This window comes from Pleurodeles waltl, chromosome 5 (genome assembly GCF_031143425.1).
Source record: "Pleurodeles waltl isolate 20211129_DDA chromosome 5, aPleWal1.hap1.20221129, whole genome shotgun sequence".
Classification (NCBI taxonomy): Eukaryota; Metazoa; Chordata; class Amphibia; order Caudata; family Salamandridae; genus Pleurodeles; species Pleurodeles waltl.
The window spans coordinates 739336251-739358290 of record NC_090444.1 but is presented as its reverse complement, the minus strand read 5'-3'; the positions used below and the strand labels follow the sequence as shown (position 1 = coordinate 739358290).

The window sequence follows — 22040 nt, the reverse complement described above, 5'->3', positions numbered from 1 at the left end:
CACCACAGGCACATGCCACTTATGAGGCCTTGACCCTCCTTTAAGGAACCAAAATACATTTAGAAATTGGTAAAAACCATAACCTAGACACTGAACAGTAATGGTAGCTAGTCATGGACTTCGGTGGTACTCAAAGTGACTGGTTATGTGTTACTTTATCAGAATTATCATTACAAGGTGGACATAGAAAATTTAGGAAAATAATTTCACAGATTTCTCCTGGGTTAAATGATAGTGGGCTCAGATACAGATGCTAAAGGCTTATCAGCACAAACAGCATGCCACTCACTAATTTATATTACAGAGGTAGTGTGTAAAGAAAGCATGTCCTGTCCCCTGTAATACAGTTCTTGTCCTCAGGCTTCAGAGGTTTAGGATGTATTGTGACCCTTGCCACAAAATGAAGTCTCATGCAGTAAAGAGGTGACTTTGGATTAAACTTCCGGTTACTTTGAGAACCATGCATAGTGACCGTGTTTAATTGTTGTAAATCAATGTGTTTTTTTAAAAGTGTGTAATTTTTAAGTCTCGCCTAACAGACAGCAAATGCTCTGTCATCTGTTACATGACGCATTGTTAGCTTACAGTTAACTTAGAGCCCGCCCATTGCTTTTCATTGGTTAGCTTTATAGTCACTCTTGTCTGTTTGCTTCCTATTCATTAGCTGTGTCGGCTTTTGTTACGTCTGGCATGTTTAGCGGGCACCCAGCATTCCTAAACCTGTTGGTGTGGATTGGTTCTGGAAGCCTTGTTCTGGCAGTGCGAAGGGTTGCAGTTGGTGGAGACTGCAGCAAAAGCCTCTGTTCGGGTTTCTGCTGTTGCCCCATATTCATTTCATCAATAAATGTTACTTAAGTCGTGCAACGGTCCCCAACGATTATTAAATTTTACTTCCCTCTGACACTGGCGATGAGCGGTAACAGACTCCTGCATTGACAGTTCAGGAGAAGCTCCTGATTTCTGGCTAACAAGTGGTGAGCAGCAGTTGGTTCCTGATTAACTGTGGACATGCAGAAGCCTGACAATTATTCTATTTCACCTCCCCTTGACAGTTTTCCTTTCATTTATTGTGTTTCACCACCCACATCGTCCATGTTGCCTCCCCCCATCTGCACTCACACATGTTGCTTTCCCCACCCTAGTCACCAAATGTTGCTTTCGCCCCATGTCTGTGCCCCCAGTGATGCTTCCGCCCCCAGGGTCCCTGTGTTACTCCTGCATCCACTATCTCCCTTCCACTGCACTGCTTTAACTCCCCTGCCCCTCCACCCCCATTGATTCCTCCCACCAACTTTAAAAAACACTTTCACATGGGTTTTTATACTGATCTAACTCAGATCAGGTAACTAAAAGGAAAAAAACAGCCTGCAAAATGATGCAAACACTTTTTTTCTTTTTCAACCACGTCAATAGTTTTTTCAAAACAATTCTTTAGCCATGCTGCATAGCACTGGGGCTGATGTGCTGTACGGCTCAAAACCATTGGCATGGCCAATGTGTCCCAAAGGCAAGACCCGTTGGCTTTACAAATGCTTAACAAAAAAAAAATTAAAATGAAAAACTTACCACTGCTCCTCACCACACCGCCACTCCTTCTTCCTCATTGGAGGCACAGGCTCCCAGCCTGCCCTGCGCCAATCCTGACACTGCTCAGAGCAGCGTTAGGATTTGCAAGGTGCTCCCTGGCAGACTGGGAGCCTGTGCCTGCTCTCTCCAGCCCTGCAACACAGTGCCAGGCTGGAGAAAGCACACTGCGCATGTATGTTTGGCCGGGCGGAGACGGCAGGCCAAACATACATGCACAATGAAGAGGAGTACTGAGCACCCCCCTTAGTGCATCATCCCCAATGCCCTATCCCTTTTACTACAAATGTTGAGTGTTGGGGTGAAAGATTTCAATATGTGTCCAACTCTTTGGGAGTTACCTTTACACATTAAAAGGAGCCAGTAAAAAGCTATGTATTCAACAAGGTGGGCTCAACCAGTAGAAACAAGTGGGACAAGGAAGGCCTAGACTTAGAATAATGAAGATTACCTGTAAATAACTAAAAGGTTTCTAAAGGCAGCCAGAAATGTCTTACAACAGCAAATCTAGATGTTTGTAATTTGTCTGTGTAGACAGAATAAGAACACTGATTTTGTGGCAGCTAAGTAGCACTAACCAACAGGAAAAGAACATGACCAAAACAGTGCACCCCCACGATATGTAACTTGGGGCCATATGTACAAACACATTTCCCCATAGACACAGAATGGGTAAAACAGTTTGATACATCTGGCCCTTGGTGCTTTAAACAGCAAGCTTCAAAAGTTAATTAAAAAAAATTTGCCTTAGTAAACACTCGCTCAATATGAGGTCTCGACACTCTTCGACTGAAAACATTTGGCACCAGAAAATTTAAAAGTTTAAGGTAACCATTCTAGTAATGCATGCAATTCATCTTTTTACGTTAAGGACAATTCCCTACTACGATATATTTAAAAAAGAACCTAAATACCTGCTCTTTCCAAATTAGATCTCCTCCTATGATAATTTCCATGGACCGAAGATATTATATCAAAACTGAAAACATATAGCCTACTGTGTGCAGATGTTGACATCCTTTTATTTTTGTATTTCTCTATATTTCGAATAATGTTTATGTTTATTATTCAATCCTACGTTAACGTCCTAATATCAACTGTAAAAATTCATAGTGTTTTATTTTTAAGTATGGTGTGTGAAACTACTGCCTGTATGTTTCTACCTAAAAGTAAAGGACATTACTGCCCACATTTGTTTGATAGACGCCGTACATAAAAGCCAAATAAATAAAGATATAACCCAGCCCTAACTGTGCAGTTTCGGTAAGGTGGCCCCTTATGACAATATTTGCTTTAAGAATACAGCCTGAGAAGGAAAGCCTGCGCCTTTACTTAAAAATATGCTATCAGATAAGAGGCACTGGGGTCAAAACACATCTTTGATTACTTACTTGTCTTCTTGGGGCACTTCTGGCATTTGTTGAATCCCCACGAAGTACCCACAGTTCCACAGCAATCTTCTTGCTTCGAGAGCCCAGGAAGAGCTTTCCCACACTGAAACAATAAACGGGGAAGACGTACAAGTTTAATGGGTATGTGAAAGTGCCCTCTGCTCAACTTCTCCATCATTTGTTACTGCAGTTATGCATACCTCTGAAACAGAAAACAGAACTCAGAACAATCTGTCAGCAAACTACTGAATCTGTTTCCGTTTCCACTAGTCTTTTCCACATGCACTTACATCATTGCCAACGTGTTGGTCTCTTTCTAGTCGTTAAGGCTAAAATCAGCACTGATAGATAAACTAACAAGCGTCTTGCCCCTGAGCCTAATCTGATTTTGGACCTCACTCTAGACTGTGCTTTGACCCAAAGGATAACTTTAATCAAAATGCTTGACAGTAAGCTTAATGGTATGCATATATATATTTTTTATTAGTAATTATGTAGAATCAGAGATAGCATGAGTTTGAAATGTATGACATTTGAAAACTGAAGTATTTAAACTTTACTTTTTAAATGTTGTTTTATTATTCTACCCATCGCAGCATATAAAATAACTGTTCTTACAAAAGAAAGGAAACCATGAGATACTTTCAGTAAGTTTGTTTTATCTCATTCAATCAGGGTTAAAGGTATTACGTGGAAATGTAATGAAACATGGTGCCAGTGCTTGAATCTTCTACACACGATCATAAGTCTACTGCCATGTTTAAAAATAAACGGTATTCATCTACACACTGTTTTGTTGAAACATGTTATTGAGGGAATATAAAAGTGCAACATAAAAGAAGTGATACACCAGAACCTCCATTCAAAGTATGTGAAAAAACTCATGCACAACAACATAGAAATGGGCAAATTGGTATGAGCAATGAGAACCACAACGTACTGCTCCAAGAGCTTCTAATCGTTTTCTACAACTGATGTCCAGAAGGAACACTTGTAAAGTTATAAATAATGAGCCATTAATCAGAACTCCTGCCAAAATCATATGTCAACTGCAAAGCACCATAAGTTCTTATAATTTCCAAGGATCAATAATTTGGAGAAACCGTGAAAAGTCGGGCGAACCTAGTTAAAATAACAAGAATACATTAAGGTAAAATTATTTAAAATAAAAAATATCCTTAGTGGGGCAAAGGATAAAGTAGCCCCTCTTAGGAGAACGACAATCGTTTATGAAGAAGGAAAGCTCGTTAGATTTGAAGCATTTAGAAACATAACTTATTTCAGTGATATCATTTTTTAGAATCTTAAACACTGAGCGGAATAAATCATTTGTGTAGATCTGACCTAAACAAAACCTTGCCCGACTGGACACAATTCTTCATCTTCTTGAAGACTTAAGCTGGCAAACTTCCCCGTGGCACATCTTTAACAAAACTTAGCAGGACACACTCTGAAAAGAGATCTACTTTTCATCTGCTGAATCTGGACACTTCTAGGAGGACTCACTTGATAAATGGAGTTACAACACATTCAATCCTTTTAGCAAAAACGTTTCTTAGGTGGCATCTTAGCTTCCAGAACCTTTGCTGGTCTCAGAAGCTATGCTTGCTATTCCCCACAGAATGTTCAGTGTTTGGAGATTTAGGACAAAAACAAACACACTTACTCATTGAGGCACAATTTTTCTTTTATAGAGAACCAAGGAGCAGGCTCATTTCAGAAGTCAGTTGAGAGCCAGCTGGCCTGATGCTTAGGAAGTTCCTTTACTGATGCAGTGATTCATAAACTCTTGAAATGTCCTCTGTCAATGTTTATTGTCAACACTGAATCTCTACTCTTCTTCACAACCAACAGCATACATGTCCTAGATGCAAGTGGGGTCTGCCTGGTCACAAGAAGTCACCATGTTTTTTTTTGTGCAGGTATTGCCCCGAGCCAGCAGGTGATGGTGAAATGAATGCTCTAAAGTGTACCATGTGTAGGGCTAGGAGCAAAGTACTGTAGGCACCGTAGGCACCCAAGTAATCTCCATTTAGCAAAACTATACTGGCACATCAGAAGTTCTCTAAGTCCACTGCTTACCAATGAAATGAAAGACAACCATAGCAGAGCAATCAAGGACGTTCCGGGCAGAAAAATGCTTATACCTTACCTTAGATGGGATATCACAGCAGCAGACAAAGGCTGGTCCTTGGGACCCAGACAATTTTCACATTGACCCAGATGTGCCATTAAGGTCAGAATGGGGATGGTATTATTCCTTTATATAGAGAGAGCTTCAGGTGCCCCTGCTTTTTGTATCTATTAGACAGCCTGTTAAGTTTCTCATTTGCGCCAGTGAATCCCCAAAGTCAATATGTCACGCCCTGTCAAGCTGGTGCAATGGTTACATTTTAAAATATTTTTATTACAAGCATATCCAAAAAAATAAAAAGAAGAAAGGAAAAGAAAACAAGATGCTGTCTAAATCCGGAGGCCATTTGCTTTCAACTAACATTTTATGTGGTTAGAAAAGCTAACTGTTGCTTAAATTTGAACAGTACAGCTGCTTCACAGCAGACAAGTGAAAGTAGATAAAGTATAGAAACACTTGAGTTGTATTAATACAGGTCACAGGAAAATGTGATTCCCATTGTGACAAAAAGAGTATTTTGGCTATGAATTGGTGTAACTTGAAGATAAAGATTAAACACACAAGAATGATGAAAATAATAAAAATAGGATAAAGAATTGAAAGAAAAAGGCAATAGCCAATTAAAGTATTGGCCTCCGCTCTGGTAGTGAAATGGACTTCTTTTTAGGCAGTTGTGCTTATTCCATCAGGCAAATGCTGTCACTCACACTGCAACAGTCAACGGAAAAAGCGGACTGCCCTATTGTAGCTGGCAGAAGTAAAATGTGAATGACAGTTTAACAGTTCAGTGGATGATGAAGACCAGCCGACTACCACACCATGTGTGCATATATATATATATATATATATATATATATATATTAAGTTTTTAAGCCCACTGTAATTTCTTAGTAAGCTGACAAAGGGTTTTTAGTCAGCAGACAAGTTCGAGCTGTCTGATAGGTTCAACCTAACAAGCATTGGCAAAGCCAATAGGTATTGCCTTTGTGAGAGCTACTGGCTTTGCCGATGTCTTTTAGCCATGTTGTACAGCAGAGTGTCTGCTGGTCGGTATAGCTATACATTAGTGGTGTGGTGTGGAGCAGAGTGGTGTAAAAGACAGTGAAGTAGCATAGACTGGAGAGGCATGAAGTGGAGTTGTGTGGAGTGGAGTGGCATACATTAAAGTAATGTAGTCTGTATTAGCATAGGGTAGAGTTATATGAGGTAGAGTGGCGCAGAATGTGAGGTGGCTTAGAGTGTAGTGGTGTAGAGTGCTGTAAAGTGGCATTGCATAGACTGGAATGGAGTGGCATGGCGTAGAGTGGAGTGTCATGAAGTGGAGTGTCATAAGGTGGCATAGAGTCGAGCGGCATAGAGTATACTGGCGTGAAAAAGGATGGCGTAGAGTAGTGTGCCGTGGAGTGGAGTAGAGTAACACAGAGTGTAGTGGTCTGGACTGGAGTGTTATAGATTAGAGTGGCATGGAGTAGTATGGCATAGAGTAGAGTGGCGCAAAGTGGTATTGAGTGGAGTGGCATAGAGTAAGGTGGCATAGAGTAGAGTGCCATAATATGGCTCTCACCACGGGGAGTGGGTTTTTTCAAATGTGGACATTGTGGTGTGTGCTGCTGGGCCTGTCATAACACTCACGAATTCTCTGCTTTCAATCAACGGACCTACAAGATGAGTTCAATGATTGATTGTAACACTTCATTCGTTATTTATATGATACGGTGTAGATGTCTTCGTATATATGTGGGCAGCACTATTCGTGCATTGAAGGTCAGAATTGGTGAATATGTTAGAGCTCTTTAAAACTGTGATACAAGATATCCTGTTGTGGCACACATTATGACTTGTGATGCACAGGATGCTCACAAAAGCTTTGGGGGCATATTTATACTCCGTTTGCACCAGAATTGCGTCGTTTTTTTTGACGCAATTCCGACGCAAAACTAACTCCATATTTATACTTTGGCGTTAGACGCGTCTAGCGCCAAAGTCCATGGAGTTAGCGTCATTTTTTAGCGTGGACACCTACTTTGCGTTAATTATATGCAAGGTAGGCGTTCCCGTCTAAAAAATAGACTCCGAGGCATGTGCGTCGGATTTATACTCCCGGGCAAAATTCACGCCCGGGAGTGGGCGGGTAAAAAAAAATGACGTACGGCCGCTTTTGCGCCGTTTTTTAGCGCCTGCAAAAGGCAGGCGTTAAGGGACCTGTGGGCTCTGAAGGAGCCCAGAGGTGCCCTCCCATGCCCCCAGGGACCCCCCCTGTCACCTTGCCCACCCCAGGAGGACACCCAAGGCTGGAGGGACCCATCCCAGGGACATTAAGGTAAGTTCAGGTAAGTTTTAAAAAAAAAAAAATTTGTGGCATAGGGGGGCCTGATTTGTGCCCCCCTACATGCCACTATGCCCAATGACCATGCCCAGGGGACAGAAGTCCCCTGGGCATGGCCATTGGGCAAGGGGGCATGACTCCTGTCTTTGCTAAGACAGGAGTCATTTCTATGGGGGTTGGGAGTGAAAAAGAAATGGCGCAAATCGGGTTGAGGCGAAAAAATTGCCTCAACCTGACTTGCCCCATTTCTTGACGCCCAAGCCCCATATCCCCCTACGCCGGCGCTGCCTGGTGTACGTCGTTTTTTTTAACACACACCAGACGGCGCCAGCGGCTAACGCCGGCTAACGTCATTCAATAAATACGGCGCCCGCATGGCGCTTCAGAATGGCGTTAGCCGGCGCTAATTTTTTTGACGCAAAACTGCGTTAGCGCAGTTTTGCGTCAAAAAGTATAAATATGGGCCGCAATTTTTTGGGATTTGAGCAGGTTCCCGTGAATCTAAGGGGAGGTAATAGGGAATTGTTCCTGCGTAGAAAGGAAGCCATATGGATCATGAAATTGAGAGCGGTGGAACTGGGACTTAACTCTGATAGGGAATTAGAATATTTCCTGGGGGACTAACAATTGACCTCAGTTCTCATTATCATATGTGGTTCGATGTCTTGTTTAATTGCATGTTGAGTTTACACTTACGTTTTCCTGTTTAATTATCTAGGCTGATTAATATGATCTTCTTTTCTGTATTTAGTCAATATCATATGCAATGTCATTTTTGTAATACATCAGGTTTGTTCTTTTTTGTTTACAACATTTGATTGGATAACCTAATTTCTTGTATTATCACATACGTAAGATATTTTGTCATAAAGGTGCAGGTTTGTACACTTCTGTACTTTACCTGCAATTGTTAATATCAGTTTCTTTTAACCTCTGATCTACTTCACCTCTTTATTTTCTGATTTCTTACTTTTCTATATATTCTCTTGCTGTTTCTTAACATTCTACCATGGGTTTTGGGTTTTTTTCTTCCTTTTTTTAACGTGTGATATTTTGTTATAGGTGTTTTGGTTTTGGTATTGTTCTGCTGCAGACTGTCTCTTTTTCTTGCTCGATTCAGTTGCTGTGTTATTCGAGCAATCATGGCCTCATGAGAGGGGTCCACTTGTCCTCTTTTTATTTTTATGGTGGCAGTCCTCTTTTTATTTTTATTGGTTCCATGATTCTAATTTAACTTTCGCTCGCTATCGCCCGCGGTTAGCGTACTCCCGACCGTTTTTTGGGATACACCGGTACACCGGTTGAATTGGCTCACGATACTGGATAAGTTTAGGATCGCTCTAGGTGCGTGTAGACTTGCCGCGTTTTCGCTTCGCAGTGATTATTATATATTATTGGGCATTTTGCTCATCGTGGCACTTGGGATTTTCTTTTTACAGTGGTCTGGGGTTCGGGTTCATGTGGTCCATATAATATCTGGAGTGCATAACACGGACAATGTGATTTATTCATGGGAGTTTTCTGCAGGTATTCGTTTTCAAATTACTGTCTTGTTTTTCTTTGACGGATTTGGTGTTGATTTGAATTTCACACAGGGTATTAGTCACTTTTCTCAATGTGTGTGGCTAAACCCCTTTTTTCTAGTTTGATTCGGACGGTTGACGTCGAGACTCCATTGATTTTGAGGGATTTTTATTACACAACGATGTTTCTACCTTGAAGGTAAATGTGTGCATTGCTTTAAGTCTTTTTGGTGATTTTCACGTTACCTTTACACCATTGGCACTTTGCATGACCCTTTTTGGATGTTTTACTACTATCTTTTGCTTGCTTCACCAGCTAATCACATCGAGACCTTGTTTGTTGTACTCTACTATAGGTTTAACTCTCAGGACTACAACTTGCCTTGTATGTTATTCATTTGTTATGGAACCTGGTCTCCTTTATTAGGTGTTCTTTGTTTTCTTTCTCACTCTTTTTGCATTTTACTTTTGACACCTTCGGTTCTTCTTTTTTGGGATGTTTGATTGTTTTTATTACTTGCAGTAATTTTTCTTCTCGAGATTTTCTCCCTCTTTCTGTTTCTTGTTACAGTGGGTGTTTTCACCCTTTGTAAAAACTTGAAATTTTGTTCTCTTTTCAAATATTGTGTTCATGCAATATACAGCCCTGAAGAAGTCATGTGGGATTATGGTCCCGTGACGAAACACGTGTTGGCTTGATTGCATTTCAAGTATTATATGTGAAACTTCAAGGATTGGACTCTGTGGTGATTTAATTTTCAGAAGGACTTTCCTCTCTAATAAACTTCGAGTAACTTTTTCCGTTACACATGGACTGTCTGACTTAATTGTATTGGCGAAATAATTTCACTACTTGTATGTGTACATGCTTTTGCTGCAAATCTTTATTTGAGTGCCTCACGTAGGTTATTTGAGTGTCATAAGGTGGCATAGAGTGGAGCGGCATAGAGTATAATGGCGTGAAATAGAATGGCGTAGAGTAGTGTGCCGTGGAGTGGAGTAGAGTAACACAGAGTGTAGTGGTCTGGACTGGAGTGTTATAGATTAGAGTGGCATGGAGTAGTATGGCATAGAGTAGAGTGGCGCAAAGTGGTGTTGATTGGAGTGGCATAGAGTAAGGTGGCATAGAGTAGAGTGCCATAGAGTGGAGTGGTGTAGAGTGTCACTGTGTGGATAAGAGTTGCGTAGAGTGGAGTGGCATAGAGTAGAGTGGCACAGAGTAAACTAGAGAGGCATAGAATAGAATGGCGTAGAGTAGAGTGGAACAGAGTGGTGTAGAGTGGAGTGCTGCAGAATGGACTAAAATAGAGTGGCATTGAACAGGGTCGCATAGAGAGGGGTACAGTGAGGTAGAGTGGCGTGGAGTGGACTGACGTAGAGTGGAGTGGCATAGAGTGGACAAGTGCAGAGTGGAGTGGAGTTGTGTATGGTGCCATAGATTACAGAGGTATACAGTAGTGGTGCAGGGTGGAGTGGTATAGAATGGAGTGATGTGAAGTGTGGCATACAGTAGAGAGGAATACAGTAGCTGTGTCGATTAGAGTGGAATAGAGTGGTGTGGAGTAGAGTTGCACAGAGTGGAGTGGTGGAGAGTAGAGTGGTGCAGAGTGCAGTGGTGCAGATACGAGTGATGTAGAGAAGAGTGGCGTGGAGTGGTGTAGAGTAGAGTAGAGTAGTGAGGAGTAGGAGTAGAGTGGCTTAGAGTGGAGAGGAGTAAAGTACCATAGAGTTCAGGGGAGTGTCATAGAGTGTATGCTGTCGAGGAAAGTAGCGTGGAGTGGTGTAGAATGGAGTGGCGTAGAGCAGAGTGGAGTACAGTGAGGTGGGGTAGAGTAGAGTGTGTAGAGTAGCATTTTGTGGAGTTGAGTGGTGTTGAGTGGGGTGCCAGAGAGTACAGTGCCTTAGAGTAGAATGCTTTAGATTGGAGTTGAGTCGCAGAGAGTAGGGTGGCACAAAGAGGAGTGGAGTGGAGTGAGGTGGCACAGAGTAGAATGGAGTGGCATAGAGTAAAGAAGCATAAAGTACAGTGGCATAGAGTGAAGAAGCATAAAGTACAGTGGCAAAGAGTGGAGCAGAGAGGAGTGGCATACTGTGAAGGGGGCGTACAGTGCAGTAGAGTTGCACTGTGTGGAGTGGAGAGACATAGAGTAGACTGGCATTGTGTGGAGTGGAACAGAGTGGAGTGCCTTAGAGTGGAATGGCGTAGGGTGCCACAGAGTGAGGCAAAGTGTCGTAGAGTGGCGTGGAGTACAGTGGCATAGGGTAGAGAGGCATAGATTGGCATAGAGTAGAGTGGCATACAGTACAGTGGAGTGGCATAAACTGGAGTGGCCTAGCATGGTGTAGAGTAGAGTGGAGCTGCATAGAGTGGAATGGCATAGAAACAGTAGAGTGGAGTGGCATAGAGTTGAGTGGTCTAGAGTAGAGTGGGCCACAAGAGAATTCGGTGGAATATAATAGAATGGGGTGGGTGGAGCAGAGTGGTATGGAGTAGTGTAGTATACAGTGGAGTGGTGTAAAATGGCACAGAGTAGAATAGCATGGAGCAGTATAGAGTTCAGTAGAGTGGCACAGAGTAGAGTGGCATAGAGTGAAGTGCTGTGAAGTAGAGTGGCATAGAGTGGAGTACATAGAGTGCTGAGGAGTGGCACTGTGTGGAGTGAAGTGGCACAGAGTAAAGTAGTGTAGTGTAGAGTGGAGTGGAATGCTGTAGCATATAGTGGAGTGGCATAGAGTGGAGCAGAGTAGTGTGGTAGAGAGTAGAATGGCATGGAGTGGAGTAGTGCTGAGTGGAGTGGTTGAGAGTACAGTGGCATAGAGTGGAGTGGCGTAAAGTGACGAGGAGTAGAATGGCATACAGTGGAGTGGTACAGAGTGGAGTGGCATAGAGTACGGTAGTACAGTTGGGGGTGTAATTAACTAAAGCGTCAATAGAGTCAGCAGATAGGGTGAAAGCAACATAAATAAGCATTTGTATGCCTGTGTCAAAAGTAGGAAAGCTAATTGCATGTCCAGGAATAACACTGAAACTCTTATAAAATAAAAAAAGGGAAGTTGCAAAAACACGAGGAAGAGCAAAGACGATGAAGAACAATATGTTCTTGGTCAATGCTCCAGCCTAGCACAAGAAAGAAGGGGAAGCCTAGGGGAGCAAAGCAATCAGAAGATTGCAAATGAGTGTGTCAACAAAAACAACTGTTGGTATGCTGTGGGCAGTTGTAAGCCCACTGAATTGTACGCATTACGTTTCCCAGCACAGCGCAGGCAAGTCCTAAAAAAGGACAGAGCGGGTGGCAGCCCATTTTATTTTCAGGCTGCCTGGAGTCCATCTTCAAAATGGACACATTCCTATATTTTAGAAAAACATCGAGCCTGACTCGTTCTAAGCTTATAGCTTTCTATTTCATTTCTCTTTTCTAGACTGCCTTCAACAATCAGTTACCATTGCTGTCTAATGCAGCAAGTGATTGCTCAGTTTTTAAACTATCCCCATACTTTTCTTTTTCAAACGACACAACTTTCTTTTCAATTTCAAACGACACAATTTGGCTTTCCGACATACCATTTTTTTCTTTCAAAATACATTTTTATCTATATTTTTTACTACAAGATGCAACTTTACGAGCATCGTCTTTAGATTCCCTATTGCCAAGGGGTAGCATTGCTGGTCCACAATGTTATCTTAAGGCAATCGGCAATGTGTAACAGTCGTCAATGATATGAAATACTGCACTTTTAAAATGTCACTTCGCTGATGATATACTTCGTCAGACCATTTTATCAGTGAAACAGGGCACGTTGCTACTAATTTTGTTCACTCTGACTTTGGTGCCACACAAAAACCTGCGGTGTAAAATTGGGAAAGGAGAGACCCTAAACACTTCCAGATTGCCTCAATCGAAGTTTGTTAAGAATTTGCTTTGGCATCAGAAGAACATTCTTTACGGTCAAGCAAAACAATTAGCCAGCTTGCCTCCATTACAGCAATTATAGCAATGTTTTGGTGTGTATGCGTATTTGATACTTCTGTAATCCTCTGATATTTCTCAGTATTACTTTTACCCAGCATCCTTAGCGAATGTAATATTAATCCTGTAATGGGACCCACACCAATCCCTGACAGGGTATTTGTTTTGAAAGCTGCCAACGCCAAGCCCTGAGCTTTAAAGAATTCCAGACAGCTACACTATGGCATTGAGTGCATATTTATAAAGACCGCTCTAATAGAAGAGATCTCAATATGAAAATATCTTTGTGCAGAAAAGTCTGACATCTGATTTTACTTTCAGGACTTTTCAAAGAGAATTGAGGGCTCTTCGCCTGCTTTTCAGATAACTGTCATGACCCACCAATGAGAATTGACAGAGCATGTGCACTTGGTAAGCTTTACAGAACTAGGATCTTCTGTCATAATCGCCATGTAGCTTAATATTGCTTGTTGAGCTGAGGACAAACCACACAGTTCACTAAAGCCCACCCAACTAGATCCCAATATTACACACATCTGAAATCAATGCAGGCCTCGAAAAATCATAAAAATTTTACTAGACCCGCAGGTTGATTAGTTAATTAATATTGTAGTTTACAGTTACCTTTTTCTTCATTCTCACATGAGTCCACCTTCAAATATTTGAGCTCGGCATTTCTTCTGTAAAAAATCCTCTTTTGTTTGATTAAATACACTAAACATTCGTTCCATATATAAAAAATCTAGCCCACATATCCATGCATGACTTGCCTCTTAGTTTACTAATAACTTTGCCATCAGGGCAAGAGTCTTTCTCAGTTTATGTTTAAATACTCACTTTTAATAAATATATTACTAAAGCATGATGTGGTAGCGCACTGTCATTTACAGACAGTAAATTTCCAAGAAATGTCCAAAAATCTTCCCACTAACGTGCAGCTTTACTGATAAAACTATATAGCTTATTAACAATAATCTGTGAAAATTGGGTTTCAGAAAACATTTATCAATTGCACATCACCAAGTAAAGTGTTCTGACTTTTTTTTCATCCTATTAAAATATTTTGTCCATCACACAGAAGTACAAAAAATTGACTTTCACGGCTACTGAAATATATTTTGAAATGTTTGTAAAGTTGACTTAGTTATATGAAACACTGAATTCAGCAGAGCACAAACCTACATGTACATACTTCTTATAATAAACGGTGTGCCTATTTTAGCTCATCCCTGTTATATTTTAAAACGTGTCTTATATAGCTCAGTTTTAGTATTACTCTCTGTTTGCGGTGTATGCGACTTATAGAAGCACCATTTCTTCTCATATCAACTGTAGAACAAAACACTTTCAAGACAAAAGTGAACAATTATTGCCACCTTACTTGACATATAGCTATGTGCTGTAAACAAAAGCACATACGGCATGCATGGAGGAAGTCAGGGTAGTCAGTCCACCACTTAAGTGAATTTGCCCCACAAACTACCCCTGGATCAAGTGTATCCTAAGTGCCAGGCAAGATCCCAAATCCAGTGGCACCGCAATACAGCCGTAATAAGTACAAAATAACACCTATTCATACCTATACACACTAGAACAGTGGTTCCCAACCTGTGGTCCGGGGACCCCTGGGGGTCCGCGAAGCCTCCTTAGGGGGTCCGCAACTGCTTAGAAAGTTAAACAACATTAACAGATTAGGTCCCCAGCTTTCAGTAATGACTTAGTGGGGGCTCCCCGGACTCCAAAAATGATTCAGTGGGGGTCCCCGGGTTCCAGTAATCATTAAATGGGATTCCACAGAAGTCAAAAGGTTGGGAACCACTGCACTAGAAACAGCCACATCTACATAATCAGGGGGTCATCTGCCCTGACGGATTGCTACTGAAACAGTGTATGTATGTAAAAGGCAAGAACGATGCTCATTAATTGGCAAGGAGAGTCATAATCAGCCTTCTTGCATTTAATTTGTCATAAAAATAAAATTGAAGTGTAGGAACTGGTATACTACAGGAAATTGTAAATATGCATACTCTATTTTAACACACACTGTACAGTTTTGACATTTATATTTTTAGATACAGGCAGATTGAAAAAAACACCAACCATGGCTAACACAATAAATCCTGGCGTGAAGAGCAAAAGCAATGAAGAGGCGTGCAAGCCAGGTAGGGTTGGTTATTGCTTTCATTTAACAGCGAGGCTGTTTAAGATTAAAATCTACCACCTACTTTGGAAACAGCAGTTTCGAAGAGCATCTAGCCAATATAATCCCACAGAAAGCATGCAAACTCACAGTCGTATCAGGCTAGTTTGGTGAGACTGTAATTGTAGCAAGGGTGCATCCATAGGTTCTAAATGATTTCCCACTCCCTCTTTTATAGTAGTAGCATCACAAAAGCACGTACTCCATACCGCCAATTAAGGGTCGTAACACAGCATAGACAAATGTTTTACCTCTTTCATGTCCAAATAAACCAATCACCAGGTGAAAAGTGGTCATAAACCGCCTGAGTTTCAGGAGCTGTAGTTTGTTTCCAAAGCTGTTTTATTAGTTATGTTTTATCTGCTTGAGTAAGAAACTATTTCTAGTAGTTGAACTTTAAGCTGTGCAGAAGGTGCAGAATCATATTGAAAATACTGCTAATTATGTGGGAAACATCCAGGTCACAGAATATAAATGTAGTGGTACTTGTTCTCATGTAAACAGGACAAAAATGTCACTTTGCATTAATGCAGGATGAACTCCTGTTTACTGAATTACCAAAAATCTGCAAAACAATGCAAAGATGCTTTACTCCATTTATTAAGCAAGACAAAGCTTTAATTAGTATAGCCACGGAGCCTGCAAAGCTCTGTCCAACGTGTACAGAGAGCCGAGGCTAAGAATGCTCTAGCTGCCTAGTTGAGTTCAATCATTCACTGTACAGCTTCACACTGGTGGTGTCTTCCTGACAAATGGCCTCCATCTCCTTCTCCTAATAATACCTAAATCAGTGATGGACATAAAAAGGACATGATACAGACAACTCTAAATTGGGCAGGCGGTGTAATGCCCTGCCTTCAGCAGAAAAATGGAGTAGGCCTACATGTTGCCAAAACATCCTATAATTATCCGAGGACGAGCATTTTACAAGGGATCAGCACCATCCCTTGGATGCCCACAATTTGTCAAGAATGTAGACCTTCGTGACAGCATTTCAATGTGTGTACTCTATTTAAACACTCTCACGCAGGCATGCATACACAGATTCACAGACATGTTCACACCCACACAATCAGCCACACTAACGGTCTCACACACACAGAGTACACACACGCATACCACATCACAAAGTTTTTAAACGATTTTACCTTCACTGCCAAATTGCTGTCCATATCTCTCTGCTGCTCTTCTCACACACATGGTCAGCTGTTGTTCCAAATATTCACTTCTCGCAGTAGAGATGGGAGGACTGGTGTGGTTCAGGTTGCCACAGGGATGGAGTAAGAGGGAACGGGGCAAGCAAGAGTGACGTGTGAGGGGCGAAGCCGAGGCCCTGTGCAGGGTCTGTTTCACGAGCATAGCAACCAGATGCTTCACCTTCCATTGCAATTAGAACATTTCTTTAAGAAACGGTGACATAACTTTTGCCTCAATATGCTGCTGCACAGCAACAATGAAGGAAAACCAAAAAGGTGTCTGTTATAAAGAGAGAACACCATATTTCCTTCAGTGTCAGTCTTTATTATCCATCTCCACTACTCCTCATCAGCTCTTCACACATCGTCTTCCTCACAGCTTCCTCAACATTCTAATGTCAACTCCTGACTCTCTAACTGTCAGAACATTCCATTCTAAGGGAATGGAAAGGGGGGAAGGAACATACTACTTATACATTCATCTATTAACTATTATTACATATAAATATACACATATATATATCCTCTTATACCATTTTATCTCTAGTTTAATTTATACTACTAGAACTATATTACAACACATCTTCCCATCCACAACATGTCAATTTTTTACAAAGTGTTCCTATATATATATATATATATATTTCCAAAGGGTGTTTTGCACACAACATTTTGTTGCCATACTCATACTACAGCAGCAACTTCATAGTCTTTACGCCAAACAGGAGGTATAATTCACCTACTATGGGTCCTTTTGTAACATCCATCCTCCGTACTAACATCTCGATTCTGTTGACCTTCCGTACTCCTGCCATCTTCATCAGAATTTTCATCACTCCTCTCTAGGACTGGTGGTTGTTTGACGATTCTATCCATACTCCAACACTGACCTTTTTCCAATATAATTACATTGTTTTTCACTTTAGCAATACCAAAAGGACCCATAAACTTAGTATCTCTCGTATTGGAACCTAAAACCCTTATCGGATTTTTGACATACACTTTATCCCCTACTTTCCATTGTTGCTGCCTCGTACCATGCTTGACGTCATATCATTTTTTGTAATTATTTTGATGTAACACTACACTACGCTTGAATTGAGGTGTTATAGGTTCAGTTCTCTCCCCTCCTCCAAACCATGAAGGGAAGAATTTTGTACACAGTTTCCTGCCTTTTAGAGCAAAAAATGGAGAAATATTTGTAACTGAGTTAGGAGTTGTGTGGTACACCCATAACATGTCTCGAATAGCATTATCAATATTTAATTGGTTGACACTAGCTAACTGGATACATTCTTTAATCATACGATTGGTTCTTTCAATTAGACCATTCGCCCTGTGGCAATACAGTGCTGTAATGATGTGGTCTATACTTAGAAAAGCCAGAAAATCCTTCATGGCTGATGAGGTTACTTGAACACCATTATCAGTGACCAGGGTGGCTGGTATGCCTTCAACCGCAAATACATCCTTGAGAAAATTAATAACCGTTTCTGTGGTGACCTGGTTAACCATTTTCACGCTTATCCAACGCGAGTGATAGTCAATTAACACTAACGTAAAACGCTTGACTACTCCTCTCATGTTGATTGGCCCAATGATATCTAACGCCAATTTAGTCCACGGCTTGTCCGTTATGACCACCGGCGATATTGGTGTTTTGAGAATCAATTTTGTTTTGTCCCTGCGTGCACATATAATGCAGTCCTTAACCTCAGCTTCAATCATCGAGTCCATGTTAGGGAACCAAAATCTTTCCCTGACACGAGATTTGGTAAGACTCCTGCCTAAATGGCCCTAATGAGCCAGGCTGATGATTTTATGTATTAGTCTTGCTGGGGGTTTTATTTTATCATCTCTAAATACACAATCTCCATTTTCATTTATTTCGTATCTCACCTCCCAAAGGTTTTTTAGTGATTCATCCAGATCCTTCCTGGACTCAGGCCATCCTTCCTTGCTAACATTTTTAATAAAGATAACGATTCATCCTTTTGACATGCTGATCTCCATTCTTCCTTACTGATCGAAGGTGTACAAACTAACATCACTGGGTATTTAGAGGTCTGATAGTCTTCTTTTATGTCTAACGGGACTCTAGACAGGAAGTCCGCGGCCGTATTTTTATTACCTGGAAGGTATTCAATTTTAAAATAAAAGCTTTCGAGACCTAAAACCCACCTTGGAATCCTTGGGGTGCAGTTGTAAAAACTTTTCACGGAAAACACATACACTAATGGTTTGTGGTCTGTACGTATAGTAAATTGTGTACCCCAAAGGAAGAACTTAAAATGGTTTATAGCCCAGAAGCAAGACAGAGCTTCTCTCTCAATGACTGAATAGTTGGATTCTGCCCTACTTAAAGCCCTTGAAGCAAGGGCTATGATTCTTTCTTTGCCATCGACAACTTGAGATAGGTTTGCTCCCAATCCTAATCTGCTGGCGTCTGTAGTGAGAATAGTCTTTCTTTTATGATTAAAGGTACATAGGAAAGGTGCTGCTTATATGGCATGTTTAATCTTTCGGAAAGCAGATTCATGGCACTCCATCCACTTGTCAGGGACGTGGTTTTTTAATAGTTCTCTGAGATCATATGATAATTCTGAGAACCTGTTAACGTACTTTGTCATATATTCAGCAAGACCTAGGAAAGATTAAAGTTCTTCCTTATTTTTTGGGGCCTCTGCCGTCCTCACAGCTTCCACTAGGGAAGTTTCAGGTTTGAATCCATCTTTCGAAATGGTATTCCCTAAATAATCAACAGAGTCCACTCCAATTTGACATTTTTCTTTCTTTAATGTTAGACCAGCTTCTTTTAATTTATTGAGTACCTTCCTCAAGTTTGTGTTATGTTCCTCTACAGTGGCTCCATATATCAAAATGTAATCTTGAAAACAGAGTCTTAGGAGCATCCTCTAAAATACGTTGCATGATTTTTTTAAATACAACAGCGGCTGATGCTAGCCCGAATGGCATTCTATTAAACATATAGGATCCTAACGGTGTGGTGAAAGCTGTGAGCCATTTAGAGTCTGGGTGTAGTTCAACTTGATGATAAGCACTGGAGAGATCTAGCACCGAAAAACATGCCGCCTCGCCCATAGTACTCAATATCTCATGAATTATGGGGAGTGGATGTCTTTCCATCCAAATGTTTCTGTTCAAGTCCCTCAAGTCTATACATACCCTAATGTCATTACAATTATTTTTCCTAGCAATCCCAATGGGAGATAACCATTCTGATCTCTCAATAGGTTGAATGATTTCAAGGGATTCTAGTCTCTCAAGTTCTTTTTTTAGAGGATCTTTAAGTAGATGAGATATCTGTCTGGTTTTATGTACCACTGGTTTAGCCTTGGGTTTTAATTTAATTTTATGCTGGAAGCCTACCAGTAAACCTAACTTTTCACTAAAAACGTCTGGGAATTCCTGAAAAATCACATCATTAGAGTTGGGTTTATCAATGAGTAAAACTTGTTCTGGATTGTTTGGATCCAATTTGATTCCCAACTCTTTCTGATGTTGTCAATAAACTGGATCCCTCTTCTACTACATAAACTTTTCCCACAGTGTTACGACTTCTGAATGAAATCAGGGCTTTGAACATGCCTTTAAGAGGAATGTGGTCTTTGTTATATCCCTTGGGATTAATATCTGGATCCAACAATGTGATTGTTTTTTCTTCACTAATTTTCCTAAAGTTCAAATCATTAATGATTGTGAAAGGCGAGCAAGAGTCAGCGAAAACTTTTATAGGATTGCCATCAAATGGAAATTTCACACTCGGGATATTGGGAACATTTTACCTCTTCATTTTTAACCAGAAGTATGATCTTTTTAACCTCTTGAGATTCACCCAATTTTTTACACTCAAATGGTCTTTCAAATTTAGATACATCCCTACACACTCTAGCAAATAGGCCCTTTTTATGACATTTTCTACACATGGCTGACCTGGCTTGACAGGAGGTTGAATTTGCCAAATGATTGTTGCTTCTACAACAGTAGCATTCTAGTCCTGTATTTTAGATATTATTTTTTAGAAGCTGTTTACCCCCATTTTTAATTTTCAGCACTTTTTCTTCCTCTACGTTTTCTTTAATTTCAGCAATTTGTTCAGAAGAAGATGGAGATCTAATTTCTTGTAGGCAGAGGACTGTGTGCTCAATAGATTTTGCTATTTCAATTGCTTCTTGCAGATCTGGCTGTTTTTGTAATAATTTTTCTTGAATTTTTATATTGCTCGTTCATTAAGGTCCCCAAAATTACATAAAGGGCCATATTTATACTCCGTTTGCGCCGAAATTGCGTCGTTTTTTTTGACGCAATTTCGACGCAAAACTAACGCCAACTAACGCCATATTTATACTATGGCGTTAGAGGCGAATAGCGCCAAAGTTCCCGGAATGTGCGTCATTTTTTAGCGTGAACCCCTTCCTTGCGTTAATGATATGCAAGGGAGGCGTTCCCGTCTAAAAAATGACTCCCAGGCCTTTACGTGGTATTTATACTCCCGGGCAAAAGCGACGCCCGGGAGTGGGCGTGGCTAAAAACGGCGCATTTGCGCCGCTTTTTAACGCCTGGGTCAGGCATGGCGTTAAGGGACAAGTGGGCTCAAAATGAGCCCAGAGTGCCCTCCCCTGCCCCCAGGGACCCCCCCTGCCACCCTTGCCCACCCCAGGAGGACACCCAAGGCTGGAGGGACCCACCCCAGGGACATTCAGGTAAGTTCAGGTAAGTTTTTTTTTTTTTTTTTTTAATAATATTTTGTGGCATAGGGGGGCCTGATTTGTGCCCCCCTACATGCCACTATGCCCAATGACCATGCCCAGGGGACAGAAGTCCCCTGGGCATGGCCATTGGGCAAGGGGGCATGACTCCTATCTTTACAATGATAGGAGTCATGTTGATGGGGGATGGGCGTCGTTAAAAAATGGCGCAAGTCGGGTTAAGACGATTTTTTCGACGTAACCTGACTTGCCCCATTTTAAGACGCCCATGCGCCATTTTCCCCCTACGCCGGCGCTGTCTGGTCTACGTGGTTTTTTCCCACGCAAACCAGGCAGCGCCGGTCTGATTGCGCCGTCTAACGCCATTCCATAAATACGGCGCCCGCATGGCGCTTCAGAATGGCGTTAGACGGCGCAAAACTTTTTGACGCTAAACTGCGTTAGCGCAGTTTAGCGTCAAAAAGTATAAATATGGGCCAAAGTGCTCAGACCCCTTAAAGCGGCAACATAATTAATCACACTCTCTTGTTTACCTTGGTAACAACCCACATTCTAATACAACGTTTACCTTATCCCAAATTGTTTTTCTAATTTAACATAAGTTATGATGTAATCATCCTGTACTTGTCCCTCTGGAATATCTGGTTCAGATAAAGAATCATAAATATTTTCTGCCATGCGTTCCTAAATTATGTCAAAAAATATGTTGTTTCCTGACTGGGTTAAATTTATCACCACCAATGGCAATTAAGTAAGATTCAAATATTCTGAACCACTCTTTTCATGGAATTTTAGGTTCTCCCCATTCATTTGAAAATGGAACGGTTGGGACATGCCTGCTGCAGCCATTTCACCATGTACCAATGTAACAGATATCTAAAGACAATAATACTGTTTTTTGAATCACATATATATGTAGTAAGTGCTATATAAATACTGTTACAATACAATACAATACAATATATAAATGGATAAACATGAGCATTTA

General features: G+C 41.1%; 1 protein-coding gene across 2 annotated transcripts in view; it reads right to left on the bottom strand.

Moving 5' to 3' along the window:
- The window catches only part of LTBP1 (latent transforming growth factor beta binding protein 1), a 1022847-nt gene that overhangs the window by 455657 nt on the left and 545150 nt on the right, over window positions 1-22040 (bottom strand). For both annotated transcript variants that reach the window (XM_069234696.1, XM_069234697.1), the window contains exon 8: window positions 2976-3078. In XM_069234696.1, coding sequence (XP_069090797.1) covers window positions 2976-3078 — 103 coding nt within the window. The remainder of the gene's footprint in view (window positions 1-2975; window positions 3079-22040) is intronic.